This window comes from Vipera ursinii, assembly GCF_947247035.1.
Source record: "Vipera ursinii genome assembly, chromosome: 6".
Taxonomy (NCBI): Eukaryota; Metazoa; Chordata; class Lepidosauria; order Squamata; family Viperidae; genus Vipera; species Vipera ursinii.
In genome coordinates this window covers 50,701,136-50,716,179 of record NC_139515.1, presented here as the reverse complement: position 1 = coordinate 50,716,179, position 15,044 = coordinate 50,701,136, and the positions used below count along the sequence as shown (strand labels likewise).

Here is a 15,044-nt window from a genome sequence, read left to right as displayed (position 1 = left end):
ATCAACACTGCCTCAGGCTTTGCTGAGTTCTCCAAGAAGTCTTACATTTCAGGCCTCAAGTTGAATTTCTTCTGGAGATGATTAACCCAAACCCATGACAGATTTTTTCCAAGATATCTAACTCTTTATGTTTATTTTATCCTGGCTCTTTTTGGATGTACTGGACACAAGTAACCTACTCATTTTACATGTTAAAGGACTGGTGGAGAGCCATTAATTCCTTAAAATATTTCAATGCACAATTCTGTGAGCTCACATTAGATAATAAGAAACAAGCTATAGGATTATGATACTTGAATGAAAGATTCCATTCTATCTTTAAATCATTTTTAATAATCAGGAGACAGTGATCCTAAGCATTATAGAAACATATAAGCTGTAATAATAATTTGCGAGATATTACACCAGCCAGTTAAATCATGCTGCATCTAAGTTTAGAATCTAACAAAAAGTCTATTGTGGTTTCCAAAAGCTAATATTATTTCATAGTGTTGGTGAATCATCTTTAAATGAAATTAATTTTGAAGAGTCATAAGCAGGCTGTATTTTTAGAGGAATTATTTATTTATTTATTTGTAACAAAAGTCTATTGCTTTTTGATGTAATAAAAATATCAAATTATGGCATAATCTTTGTTTCAGATAACCTGAACATTAGTTAGAGCTACACTGTATATTCTCTACACCTTTATATTTATCTCTCTCTTTCTCATTCTCTCTAGGAGAAGAAGATGCAGAGCCTGGGAAATGAGTCAAGAGAGTAACCAGTCTGGAGTCCTTACATTTCCACAAGCAATCAAAGTCTAGCCTCTCTTGAATTCCATTAGCTCTAGTGGCAATATAGTGTTGACTGTTAGTTGACTAGATTCTTGTGTATAAGCTTCAGCAATAAAGAATCTTAACTGGAACTTAATGTGTGATCCTGATTCTTCATGCCTGACTCTGTCTCTGTCTCTGTGTCTCTTTGATTTAGTTAAAATAATTAATGAACCTTTTATTGCAACTCAAATTCATATTGCATTCTGATTATATGACAAAAATGGAATTTAGAAAAATTGAGAAATGCGTGAAAGCTACTGTTAATATGCATATATTCCAAATTTTATTTAAGCTATACATCATACGTATTTGTGGGAAATTATATGGAAATTATTTCTGTGGACTATGTATTTCAAAATAGAGAGTTTAGGATTTTAATTGTTTTAGAACAGGGAAAATAGTAAATTTCAACTCTTTAGTTCAAAAGAAATGTAGGCCGGTTCCAATATACGGTAATATCCAAAATGAAAGGGCTAACCTGAAAGCACTTTCTAATTTACCATTAATTCATATACTGACTGTATAAATAGGAATTTTTTCCTTCTTCCAATGAATGTGGAATCTTTGGTTTCATTTTTTAAAAAAATGCATAATTGGTTCAGCTAGGAGGTTAAGGATGTTCTGTTAGTACACATATGTGAGCACACACAAGCTTCATGGGCTCCTTCTGCATGCTTTCTTCTGACATGACGGTATAAGGACTAGAAGCATCCACATCTATTTTTAAATTAATTAGATTTCTCTCTAACAACCAAATTTAAAGAATACAAGTTGGTTGTATTTAGGATTTTATAAACAAGTGAAAATAATGTTTGATCCAGGCCTTTTAAAATAATAGTTCAAATTAGCCAAAATTCATCCAATTAGTTTAAAACTCAAGCATAAGACCAAAACTATCAAAGCCAAAATATGATAACACCATGTTTCCATACAAATCGAGCACTGATGTACAGAGGTATAAAAACAGAACTTTTGACAAAATCTAGAGGTGAAGTTTCAGATGGAGTAGCAAGAGCACTGTTATGCGGGTAAAACATGAAGTTTCATTATATGAGATCATTATGTATCTATGAATGTCTGGCAAAAATATGGGATTCTTATAATTCATATGATGTGCACATTTTGCACCACACCCCATGTGGTAGTTTTCCTATCTTACCATATACAGTCTAACAGTATAAGATAAACACTGCAGAAGTATGACTTGGCATTTATCTCTAGTTTTTACTGAGCCACAAGGGCATTATTTCAAGAACTGTGTGTTGCTAAAGTAGAAGGGCTTATCCAAAATGCTTCTCTCTCTCTCTCTCTCTCTCTCTCTCTCTCTCTCTCTCTCTCTCTCTCTCTCTCTCTCTGTGTGTGTGTGTGTGTGTGTGTGTGTGTAAGAGAGGGAGAGAGAAAGACAGACAATGGAAAATACTTCCTCATTCTAATAAATGAACAATGCTCCATAATATTGTATGTCATACAAATGTTCATATTCATTGACACTGATACTATCTTATTTATTATTATACATATATGTATTTATTTAACTTTTAGGATTATGTACCAAATAACCTCTAATCCTCCCCACTAAATAATTTTTTAAAAAATCCTTGAAAGGGCTATGCAAAAATTGTATTTCCAATATGTCTTTTTATAACAGAGCCTTTTTTCTACATTCTTTCAATTCATTAAAGTTGAGACCCCCTTTTTAGAAAATATGTATTTATCAATTTGTTTTAAAAGATACATGAAGAGCTGCCACAGTAGCTTATAGACAATATATAACAATACAACATAAAGATACATACATAATAAATTAGATCCATAACAGAAAAAGCCATGCTTACAGACACTCCCCTTCCAAAATCAATGGCAAAGTCATAGTTAACAATTTAATTGGAGTTACTTATAAGTATGTCTAACTCTAGATCCAACTAATTAAAAACTAATCAGATCAGCTATAGTTAAGCAACACTAATACTACACAGATATATTGTAAGCATATATTGTAATGCCTCAAGCAATAGAAGGCACTAGCCAGTCATACAGAGCCAGTGTACTACAAATGGAAAATCCTCATCTTATTTGCCACCATCTAGCTATCTGCTGAAAACAAAAGGAAATGCAAAAAAAGGAATTAAAAAAGCAGCTTAATGTTCTTTAAAATGTTTGCATAATTAATAAAATAATGGACAAAGTCTTTATCTTCTACTCAAGGAAAAACAAAAGATAAGAAAAAAAAATGAGAGAAGAAAAATTAACCTTTGGAAAGAAAATAATAAAATTAGGATGTTCTACTCATGATAACTAAGTAAGTGATGTGGGACAGACATATATATATATATATATATATATATATATATATATATATATATATATATATATATGTGTGTGTGTGTGTGTGTGTGTGTGTGTGTGTGTGTGTGTGTGTGTGTGTAAATTTTAAATTGCTAACAAAATTTAAATTTAGCAATTTAAAATTTACACAAATATGAGCTGTCACCAGTGTGACTACTGCCTGTCGATGGCCTTCAGGATAGGCTGACACAAGAGATAAAGATTTGTCCCATGTTTGGGGCCTAGCAAGGTAATCTAATAGTTAACAAGCATTTGTCATACACACACACACACACACACACACACACACACACACACACACACACACTTTTTTCAGTAAAGATGGAAACATTTTCTTTATCTACTGGTGTAAGACATTTTACATCTTGTATTGTTCTCAGAATCTGTTCACCTTCCTGCAGTATTACATGTCTCCATGTGATTAATACTTCATTTGGAGAAAACATGATTCTAACAATTTCCCTTGTTAAATATCTTTTTTACCATAACATTGAGATCAGTTATATTCATATACAAATACATGCGAAAAGGTGAACCACTGTGCAGTAGCTCATTTACAGTTCAAGGATCAAGGAACTGAAATATCTTTCCACAACAAAATAGGAATTTAAATGAGGCAATATTAGCTGTTCATTTTATTTTTCAGTGTTATTTTAACAGTATACGAATAATTTTATTTCTTCCTATGATATACATTATTAGATGCAGAATATTTAAATCCAGAAAATATACAATACAAAAATATGTTTCATTAAATAAGTTAGTCGTATGTTTTTACCACAGCATCAAAAGCATTTTCACACATGGTTGCCAATTAGAAGTCCTTTATTTCTCTTCTAGATTATGCTAGGATTAGTTATACTACTGATAAATGTCGTATCAGTGAAAAAGGCAAAAGAAGAATCTCTCAGATGTCTTATAATTTTTCAAAATGGTGATATATTCCAGTTTAACAAAACCTTTAAAAAAATCTAATTGTTTCACTTCCTAGGGCATACCCTTTCCAAACTAGCAATCCTTTTAACAGATAACATATGTGTACTTGCTCATGGTGTTAAATTCCACTCTGTATTTCTAACTTTCAAAAAATAAAGGAAATATATTCTGAATGAAGCTCTCTCTTCAATGGGTCTCCTGAAATATTACAATTTAAAATTTTCACTGGAACATTTTATGTACCTGTATACCTGCATCATTAGCAGATTTAAATTGTATGCATTTTAAGCTTTTCTTTCTGTTAACTAAAGCAAAGTATTTTAAGAAAATTGATCAAAATATTGGTATGACTTTTATAATTTGGAATATTTGATCAAAAGATAAAGAGTGAAATTTCTTTGCCTACCTTCAAAGTAACCAATTTTTGTAGTCTGTGGCTTCTTTGGTGGTTTCATGGGGGGATGTTTATTTTCATTGTTTTTGAACAACGCCAGTCGCACAGCTGGGTCTAGACGACAAGAACAAGTTAAAATCAAAAGGTCAGATCTTGCTCATTGGAAAGAAGTATTCGCCTTTTAGCCATTTATTAAGAGAAACAGAATATCCTTGTAGGTTTTACATTAGGAAGGAAAATATACTATTTCTAACATTAAAGAGTTAAAGTTAAAACACCTCAATTTTGAACATATATCTTAAAACAACTATTGTGTAATTTGGCTACTATACACAAAATTGCTGTCATAAAACTATAATAAAAAGCCTACATAATAGTTGAATGTTCTGGTTTGAACATGTATTTTCTACTAAGTTGAAAAAAATGCAAAATATACACTCAACTACAGATGTTCCTACCCTCATTTACAAATAAGGGTAGGAATGGTATTATAACCTAAGGAAATTAAGTAATTAATGTTATACTATATTGAATCAAGAGTCTAATTTGAGATTAAAAATCTAAATATCTTATGAACTGATGCTAAAGCTAAAGAAACAATCCAATGCAAGAGACTACTTTGCATCGTCACCTTATTTGTGTCCATGCACAGACACTTTCCAAAATACTGAGCTTTCCTCTCAATGTTAGTTGGGGTTATCCAACTAGCTGTGATGCTGAAAAATAGGAGAACCACATGAGGAATGGCCCATAATCTATGACAATTTATACCTTTTTTGTGTTTATACCACATCTCCACCAGAGTTGGAAATAGTTCAACTATGGTACAATAATTTTATCCAATCAGTTTTTTAAAAGCTTCTTCTTCACATCTTTAACCTGAGGTTAACTTGAAACAGTTCCTGATCCTTTTCCCAATCCAACTTCAAAATTACTCTGACTGAATTAGTGGAATTCAGAGCGTAAAAAATAAAATATGTTGCTACTACTAATAATGGATGTTTAAGGTCAAAGAGGTACATTATCTCTACTGCTTGATTATATTATCTCTACCATATTTAAAGAATATTTGAGATTTTGCCAATATTCTTGGTTAGAAATGTTCTAGAATGATGCCAGCACCTTTTCTATTATCTCTTACTAGAGAAGAATAGCTGGATTGGACAGCAGTAGATGAATAAATCACAGTACACATTTCGTTTGATTAAACTGTGGCCATAACTTATTTAACTATTTGAATAAACATTCATCACTATCATGGATTAAAGGAGAACAGCTTTCTGAGCCACTACCTAACAGCATTGGTCCACATGCATTCATTCAGCCATCAGATAAGTACAAATTGTATGGAAAGCAAACCCGTGAGTCCTTTCTTTTGATAAAGCTACATTTATATTTTTTATATAATTTTATATCATTTATATTATATTTTTTAATTTAATTTTCCTTCAAGTAAGTTTTCAGACATTGATAAATATATACTGAGTAAAATAATATGACACGCAGATGGTCTTGGTCACTGATTTTATTTTGCACTAAAGTTAGTACTCTGTTTTCAGTGTAAACAACTGCTTTATTTCTCATGGAATTTAAGATACGTTGTCAAAAGTATTTTTAATATCAACAAACTATGAATATTTAATTTAAATTATAACTTGCCAATCCCTAGAGCCGCCAAGCAAATTTATTGTTTTGAGGCAAAGGGGATATTCTTTATTTTATATCCACATAAAAGATTTAATCTACTAATTCCTGCTATGCTTCTACAACTATCATTATACCAGAGACTGGAATAGTAAGTTAAGTCTCCCCAAGTGATTTAATGAATACAATGATATAAAAATGAATATTTAAAATTCTGGTTTTATTTTGGTTTGTTGCTTGCAAGAAGTTTAGTCCATAGAAAATATTAAAATATGTTTTTAAAAACAGAAGAAAATCTTAAAGTAATTTCTGAAGCCTGAAATGCACAAAACTCCTAGAAAGAAAACTATGAATTAAGAAACAGCATATCATTTACATATTCTGCAAATGGTTACTGCATAAGTATCTGTTTTGTCCTTATCCATTTTGGGGAACTTACCACCAGTTAGGATTTCTGTGACATAAACATATATGCTCATGAATCAAGATGTACCATATGTATAATTTCCCACCAGAAATTATAATTTGTACTGGAAATGTTTTAATTGGAAATGGTCCAGATAAAAGGATATAATCCTGAGAAAGTCTAAACAAAACCAGTGGAAATTAACACTTAGCTACTAATTATGACTGGCTAGTTTAATGAGAAAAGACTAAAAGCTGAGATAGGGAGTTTCAGTATTTGTCACCTGTTACATTATGTTGGGCACAGCTAGGTATATGAATTATCAATCTAAATCTAATTTTGTCTTGTTGAAAGCGTTAACTTACAAAAATGCTCTGCAAAGTATTAAAACCACCCAACCACAAGTATCTGCTTTTGTTTTTGTGTTTAATTTCACTTAATATGTTCATCCATGTCAATGGTGAGTTTATCCTGGCAGATCTGTAAGTCATAGGGCCACAGTTTGGGGAAATACACACACACCCATAGCTGACTCAGGAATTCTGGGAGTTGAAGTCCATGAGTCATAAAAGAGCCGAGGTTGCCTACCCCTGGGCTAGCTGATGAAAGCTAAGTAGCTTGAAATAGCTATACTATTCTCCCTTTAATTCTTTGTCGGTAAATCTCTCTATATATATCTATTTATATATCTATATCTATCTATCTATCTATCTATCTATCTATCTATCTATCTATCTAAACTATCTCAAAGTCTTCAGAAATAATAAAAAAATAAATGCAAATGTATATGTATGTGTGTGTGTACTGGACAGTCCAATAGTTGCATTTTTTATTTCTGAAGACTTTGAAAGATAGTTAATAAATATATCAGGCCAAATCTTCCTATCCCAAGTCCAGCTGTACCACTCCTTCATATATGTATATATATAGTTTATGTGCATAAAGAGATACACATATACCAGACATGTCAAACTCACAACATCACATGATGTTGTGCAACGTATCGGGACTGTTTTGTCATTGCCGGCAATGGGGTGGGCTTCTGTGTAACACATCCGGCCCGTGGGCTAGCAGTTTGACACCCCTAACATATATACAAATGGCTAAATATATTTGCATTATTCTTTATTAACTTTTAGACTATTACTGAATTTTTAATAATATATAAATTATGGTTGTCATTACCTTAATATTTGTAAACTGCCTAAGTCTCTAAAGGCTGAAATGGTAAAAACATAAATACATATATAAATAGGTCCTAAATTTCTTTTACATTCTTAGGTATAATTCCTATTACCCATGACTATTGGTCTTTCTAGCTAGGGCTAATGAGATGTAAACCTTCCCATTCTTGGATTAAGTTACTGGTAGATAGAAAAAAATCTATTTTGAATTGGGATATCTTTGTTTTGCTATTCTTTTTTCAGAAAAAAAACAACAGGATTTGGAGGTCTTCCAGTCCAACCCCCTACGCAAGCCAGAGACCATATAACATTTCAAACAAGTGATTGTCCAATATTTCTTAATACTTTCCAGTGATGGATCACCCATGACTTCTGCAAGCTGTTCCACTGGTTAACTGTTCTAACTGTCAGGAAATTTCTCCTTAGTCTAGGTTATATCTAAGCCAAAACCTGTTCAGACATGATATTACCTGATACATATCATTAAGATTTCATTTTTAACCATTTATATAAAAATATAATAATGAAGACTACATTACCACTCTCCTATTTTTGTTGAGATTTTTTTAAAAAAAAATACAAATCAAGTTTATTTGTTTACAGTTTTTCATAAGTACTTAAATACTTTATGTATTATTAGTCATAATCATTTTAACATGCCTTGCATGATTAGTTCGTAATATGGGTGAAACTACCACTCAGTAAGCAGTTATTTGATCTGCATTTAAATGTGAACCTATAATTTCTAGACAACTCATGTCTGATGCTCTTTCACTGTTCTGCTACAGCTGCTCTCTATTTTTATGTTAATTACATTCTCATCTACTTGGGAATTCTTCTTAGTAGGCAAACATATAAGAAAAATATTTTCAGTATTGTTAATATTAAACCCCTTAATATTAGAAGCCCCTTTCTAGATGTCAAAAACAAAATAGCTGACTTTGATATTCTTTAAGAAAAAAATATTTATGACTGGATTAGTCACTAGTTACACAAAACAGATCACATATGGAGAAAAGATGATACATTCCAATGATATGTGTGCCACGAAGTTGAACATATGTGAAAGAAAACATACAGTATGTTTTCTAAATAGTGTAATATTACAGGATAGAAGGCCACGAGGATCACTATTTTTTATGCAGCCTTTTGGGGCCAGATAATTTTCTTCTGTCACATGGTCAAGATTTAAATAACATTTCTGATAGGTATAAAACCTGATCATAAAATAGTACTGGAAATACATCTTAAATTCCTCCCCCACCTGCCAAATATTTTCATATAGTTAATACATTGCACTTGGTGATTACTGTATACATTAGTGGTAATGGATTAAATATTAAAGTGTTAAATGAGGATCTTCAGCTTTGGTATATGTCAGTTACAAAATGTATATAAAATGTCATTCTGCCATTGCTTGAATCCAGGTAAATTCATTCTCAATGTAGACATATTTATTTCAGCTTTCTCTAAGTAATCTTGTAGAAAGCCTACCTTAGATTATTACTATTATGGAGAAAATATATCCATGTGGTTGCTAGAAGTTAAAAATGACTTGATGTCACATAATCCATCAATCACTCTAAATAAACACTCACACAGCATAACCATTGTGATACAAGGACTCAGTATAAATAAATGATTTTCATGCCAGTGGGAGTGAGAGGTCCTAATGTGTTACACTTGTTACTAAATTTGAAAAGGAAGCAATGGAACTAAGTTATAACCTATAACAAGGGCAAAGTAGTCAAGACAAGTCTCTGAAAGCAATCCTTCCAGAGAAAGGACTTCAAATCAAACTTGGAAAATGGGTAAGTCAATTGCTTCTTCATAATTGCCAAGGAGACTCTATGCATATGATTGTAACATTCAGGGGAGTTTGGGTGTCAGATGGAAAAGATCTCCAGTTGGAAATGGCATTTATTTCTTTGGTTATTGGGGAACAGTGAATGATATAGCCAGATAAAAGCAGAAAGGAAAACTAGTCACCAATGGGATCAGTATTGAAAAATGAATTCTTTCATTTATGAGGACACAAATCATTGGAATGTAGAATATGAAAGGCATTAAACAAGAAATCTTGAAAATATCAAAATAGAAATGAAGTGGATATTATTAAGGGAACTGGAATGGGCCATTTTAAATATTACATGATACAGAAAAGTGCTAGTGATTGTTTGCTATAACCCAATAGATGACAAGATTAGTGGATATCCAATGAATATTAATATTGACAAGTCTGTGTAACTACTACAAATACAATGGTGAAGGACCCTGATGAACTCTATAGTAAATTGCAGGAGATGAGTACTACAAAATCTGGAAAAAGTGTACAACTAAAAGTTAGGAAAAAAGAGGAACATAGAATTACAAGTAGATGTGGATTAGAAAAATAAAATAATGCTGTAAATAACTTGATTAAATATGTTGTGGTTGTTCATCTCCTTCAGGTAACATAAATGAACATATACAGTTTAATTAGAAAATTAAAGAGATTGGGTATTATCAGAATACCTTAATGAATGGTGTGGAAGAAATTTGGTTAGAATATATACTTAGTGAATGAAAAGATTCAGTAAAGTTAATTTATACAAAAGAGATCTTGAAAAATTATGGGAAGACAAGCAACAATAGACAACATTGTCTACAGTAATCAGAATAGGCAACACAGAATAGATAAACAAACAGCATGAAAAACCTGGATTTCAAAAAATCCAAATGGTTTTCAGGACACATCTGGAATATGATTATAAATCATTCCCTGTGATTTATAAATTATTCCCTGATTTCTTTCCAGACAACTGATGTACCCCCCCGACCCCTGACCCCCCCCAAAAAAAACAGCTTTTCATGGTCCAGAAGGAGAAAGAAGTAGAACAATTTGCAGAAACATATAATAGTCAGAAAACACTGAGCAGAGGTCAAGATGATGAGTAGTCTTTTCTGGCATTTCACTTCCTGAAGTTACGCAGAAAACTAAGGAGTGCCCCAGGATCAACCCACAGGCCCTGTAGGAACCATCTAATTCAAAGCCCTTTTTATATGACCCTTCCAGGCAGACATCAAGGCTTCTTTTGAACCTGCCATTAGATCCTTGGAAAAGCCCAGCCTTTCCTCTGGAACTCTTCAGGAAGGGATTGCTGCTGTTAGGAAGAAGGCTGGTACAACAGCAACAAACTCAACTTCTTGCTAGAGCTGAATTGTAACCAAATGGTCTCATATTTGCAGTCATTATCTACAGAGCAGAGCTTCTGCAAACCATTGAGATCTCCCAGAAAACCACTGCCAATTCACCTCCCAGCCTAGATTTGCGGCTGGTGCCAGACACAAAAACCAGATGGACATACCTATAAGTTGGGGGTCCAGGTTTGGTTACACACTCCAGGTAATTTATCTTATCCACAATTAGATTATAAATGAGGATAGTCTTACTGCATATCAACCTGGTTTTCAAAAGCAGCAATCAGAGTCCAATAACCTGACCTCATATTAAATGCTGTGGCTGCAACTTTGGACAAGACTCAAAATACCAGTTCCACCATGCTTATGAGCAGCCCATTTTCAACTTTCCACCATATCTTCCTCTGCTTTTATGATCTTGGTGGAACTGTTTGCCCTTCTTCCCCCTCGACTTCCTGCCACCATCATCCTCTTCATCCTCTTCCCAGGCCCTGGTACCTCTGCTACATTCATGAGGATGAAAAAAAAAACTCTTCTATTTATGTCAGTGCTAAACTGTCAGCACTCACAGGGGAGGACTGGACATATATTCAGCTCTGAGGAGGGAATCAAGAATCAGTGGAGCTAAATGAAAACACTAGAAGAAGGCCCTGTTGTTCCTAGCCATAAGAGCTCATCCCACCAGCCTCCATTTTGGCTCCCATTTGTAATTTGTTTCCAGCTGCTGTTCTTTTGAAGCTGACCAGCACTGTTACCAGGACCAATTTTAGGTGACAAAAATATAAGATCTTTAAACTTATTTGGTTTTTGATTACTCTTCCTTATAACACAATTTAAACAAACAAACAAACAAACAAACAAACAAACAAACAAACAAATCAATCACACCATATAAACTCCAACTTAATCCAGACTTCCATAAATACAGTGATTCTTCCATGTTCTATTTTGGGTTATTACACCATGGCTGATTTGCATTGTAAATATTTAGGGATAGGTGATAACAGTCCTTAAATACTTTTCCTTCACCCAATATTAATTAATTGGCATTTCTAAAAATAATAAAACATAAACGTACTATTTTGAATACAAAAATGGTAAAAAATGATTTCAAAATACAGTATATAACTTCAGTAGAGAAGCTGTACTATAACCACCTCTATAGCTTCAGATAGCGATGAGGAACATTCAACTCTATAATTCTGGTAGATTAAAATATATATATTTGGATTACTTAAGATTGCCAGAGAATATTCTACTGAGAATTAATTATTGCCTACAGAATTAAATATTCAAAATCAACAAATAATCCTACTGACCATCACTAAATTGAGGGGGGAAAAGATTAGTGTGAGATCATCATATATGTTCAGTTTTGTGAACTAAACTTTATATTGCAACTGGCTGCAATACCAAGATTTAGCTATATAAACTTTCTTTCAAATCAATTAAGCAGGGCTTTCTTTTTTATTAAACATCTTAGTATCATACTAAAGGCTGATTTTAAATACTGTGTTTTCCCCAAAATAAGACTCGTCTTATATTTTTTTTTTGCCTCCAAAAGAGGCACTGGGTCTTATTTTCAGGGGATTGCTTACCTTAGGACCGCTGCAGCTAGGTCTCCCATGTCCTGACACTTGTGCCGTTGCCCAAGTTCTTTTGTAGCTGCATGGTACGTGACGCATCACGCTGCTGCCGCTGCTCATGGCAAGAAGCCACGTGACTCGTTGTGCCAATTGCGCTGCTGCCATCGCTTGCAGCAAGACACTGTGCAATGCATCATGCCAATCACACTAGTGCCACCACTTGTGGCAGGAGGCCGCATGGCTCATCACACCAATCATGCCACTGCTTCTTGTCATGGTAGGAGGCTGTGAGGCTCATCACACTGATCATGAGTGGGCGCGATCAGCGTGACAAGCCTCATGGGCACCTGCTGAGAGGGGCAGCACTAGTGCGATTGGTCTGATGTGCCATGCAGCCTCTTGCTGAGTGCAACGAGCCTCGTGGCCTCCAGCTGTGAGCATTGGCAGTGGCACAATTAGCACAACAAGCCTCGTGGCCTCATGCTACAATTGGCGGCAGCAGCACGATGAACCACATGGGATGCTGCCTCAAGCGGCAGCAGAAAAACTCAAGCAATGGGGCCCATAGTACAGCTCCATCCCCTGCCCCCACCCTAGCTTGATTTTTACATGTGTGCCTCACCCCAAAACAAGGGCTTATTCTGCATGTGTAAAAATCAAGCTAGGGTTTATTTTCAGAATAGGTCTGATTTTAAAAAGCAAGTAATAGGTAAGATTTTAAAAAGCAAGTAATATGCATAATTTATATAATTAGATTTAAAAGGTACTCACCAATTTTTTTAGGATTATATTTCTTTGCTTTCATCTTATGTGCTCTTTTTAGCATCAGCTGTGCAGTAGAAATGTCTTTGAAACCCCTAGAGAAGAAACAGTTATTCTTGTTTAATAAGCATGCAGGCTAGAAACTTCTCAATGCTAGTAGCAACCCTTTTGCAACACTGAATATGGCTCTGGGTGGTCTTTTGATCTTCAGGAGTGTCTTTTCAAGAAATTGTAAGGCCAGGAGATGTGCAGGCAAAATGTTAAATATACAAAAAATGCTCAAGTGATACTTTGGGTTCCATATATTTCTCCCATCCAATTCTAAAACAAAATAAATGAACTTGCTGCATATATTTCAGTGCAACCTATAGAACATAATTTTGATTTATGGATACTCAAATCATATTTTATAATCATAGAGACCAGAACTATTCATATACTGTATGTCCTAACAATATGGATACTATTAGGAATGCTGATGAAAGCATACCTGATGCTTTGGCCATCATTTATGAACAAGGTACACAATATTGTTGAACAGAATAGCAGAACTACTTTATATCATAATGTCAACATGTGCAAAATTGTCATCTAAACATACCGTATACTTTCAACCAACCATTATGATTGAAAAATAGCTATAACCTAAAATGCCTCGATCAGGCAGGTTGGCCATGCTGCAGGCCCTGTCAGCCAAGGAATATTGGCTAGTGGGAACCAGGAACTGTGTCTTCTCTGCTGTAGCTCCTCTCCTCTAGGATATTCTCCCTTCTGGATTGGGATAATTTACCACACCAGCTCATCACAGCCAACCTACCATAGCCAACTCACTATGGCCAACTTGCCATGGGACAACTCGCCATGGGACAATTCGACAAATACAAAAGTTAGATTAATTTTGACAGAACTATGGCCAATAATAATAAAATAAAAAAGTCAATCCAGAAATACAAGAGTTATAATAATTTCGACAAAACCATGGTCACCAATAATAAAAGTGTCTGACTGAAACAATTAATACAGCATTGAATTGTCCCTCAGTGAGTTGCCCGTGGTGAATTGGCTGTGGTAAGTTGGCTGAGGCAAGTTGTCCTAGATCCTCTCCTATCAGATATCATGATGACCCTGAGATTGTTGGCCTTTTTCAAGACCCAGGAAAATTTGGCTGTGTGCCTGGAACCAGAATTGTGTTAAGGGTACAATTTCCTGGCTGTATTAACATCCACAGTAATAGTTTTAGTCTTAGTTTAGTTTTAGTTTTATTGTATTTGTATACCGCCCTTCTCCCGAAGGACTCAGGGCGGTGAACAGGGCATACATAAAAATACAGGATACAAAAATTAAAAAGAATTAAATAGTAGCCCAGCTAAAACAGTCGATAACAATATAAAAATCCTCATTAAAACCGCAACATATCCCCATCAGGCCAGGCCGGCTTGTTCAAATAGATGGGTCTTCAGACCGCGTTGGAAGGAGCGAAGGTCAGGTGCCATCCGGAGCTCGACCGGCAGCTGATTCCATAAAGCCGGAGCACCCACAGAGAAGGCCCTCCCCCTGGGGGCCACCAGCCGACATTCTCTGACCGGAGGCACCCTGAGGAGGCCCTCTCTGTGGGAACGCACAGGGCGGAGGGAAGTTGACGCCGGCAGCAGGTGGTCCCCAAGGTACTCCGGACCCATGCCATGTAGGGCCTTAAAAACCATTACCAAAACCTTGAATCTCACCCGGAAGACAACTGGCAACCAATGCAGCTCGCGGAGAAAAAGGTGTAACATTGGAGTACCGGGA

At 34.6% G+C, this 15,044-nt stretch overlaps 1 protein-coding gene across 1 annotated transcript in view; it reads right to left on the bottom strand.

The window, feature by feature from the left end:
- LRRIQ1 (leucine rich repeats and IQ motif containing 1) overlaps positions 1-15,044 on the bottom strand; it is a gene marked incomplete at its 5' end in the record, with an annotated part of 112,919 nt that overhangs the window by 27,518 nt on the left and 70,357 nt on the right. The window contains 2 exons of the mRNA XM_083365242.1: positions 4,507-4,608; positions 13,266-13,351. Coding sequence (XP_083221368.1) covers positions 4,507-4,608; positions 13,266-13,351 — 188 coding nt within the window. The remainder of the gene's footprint in view (positions 1-4,506; positions 4,609-13,265; positions 13,352-15,044) is intronic.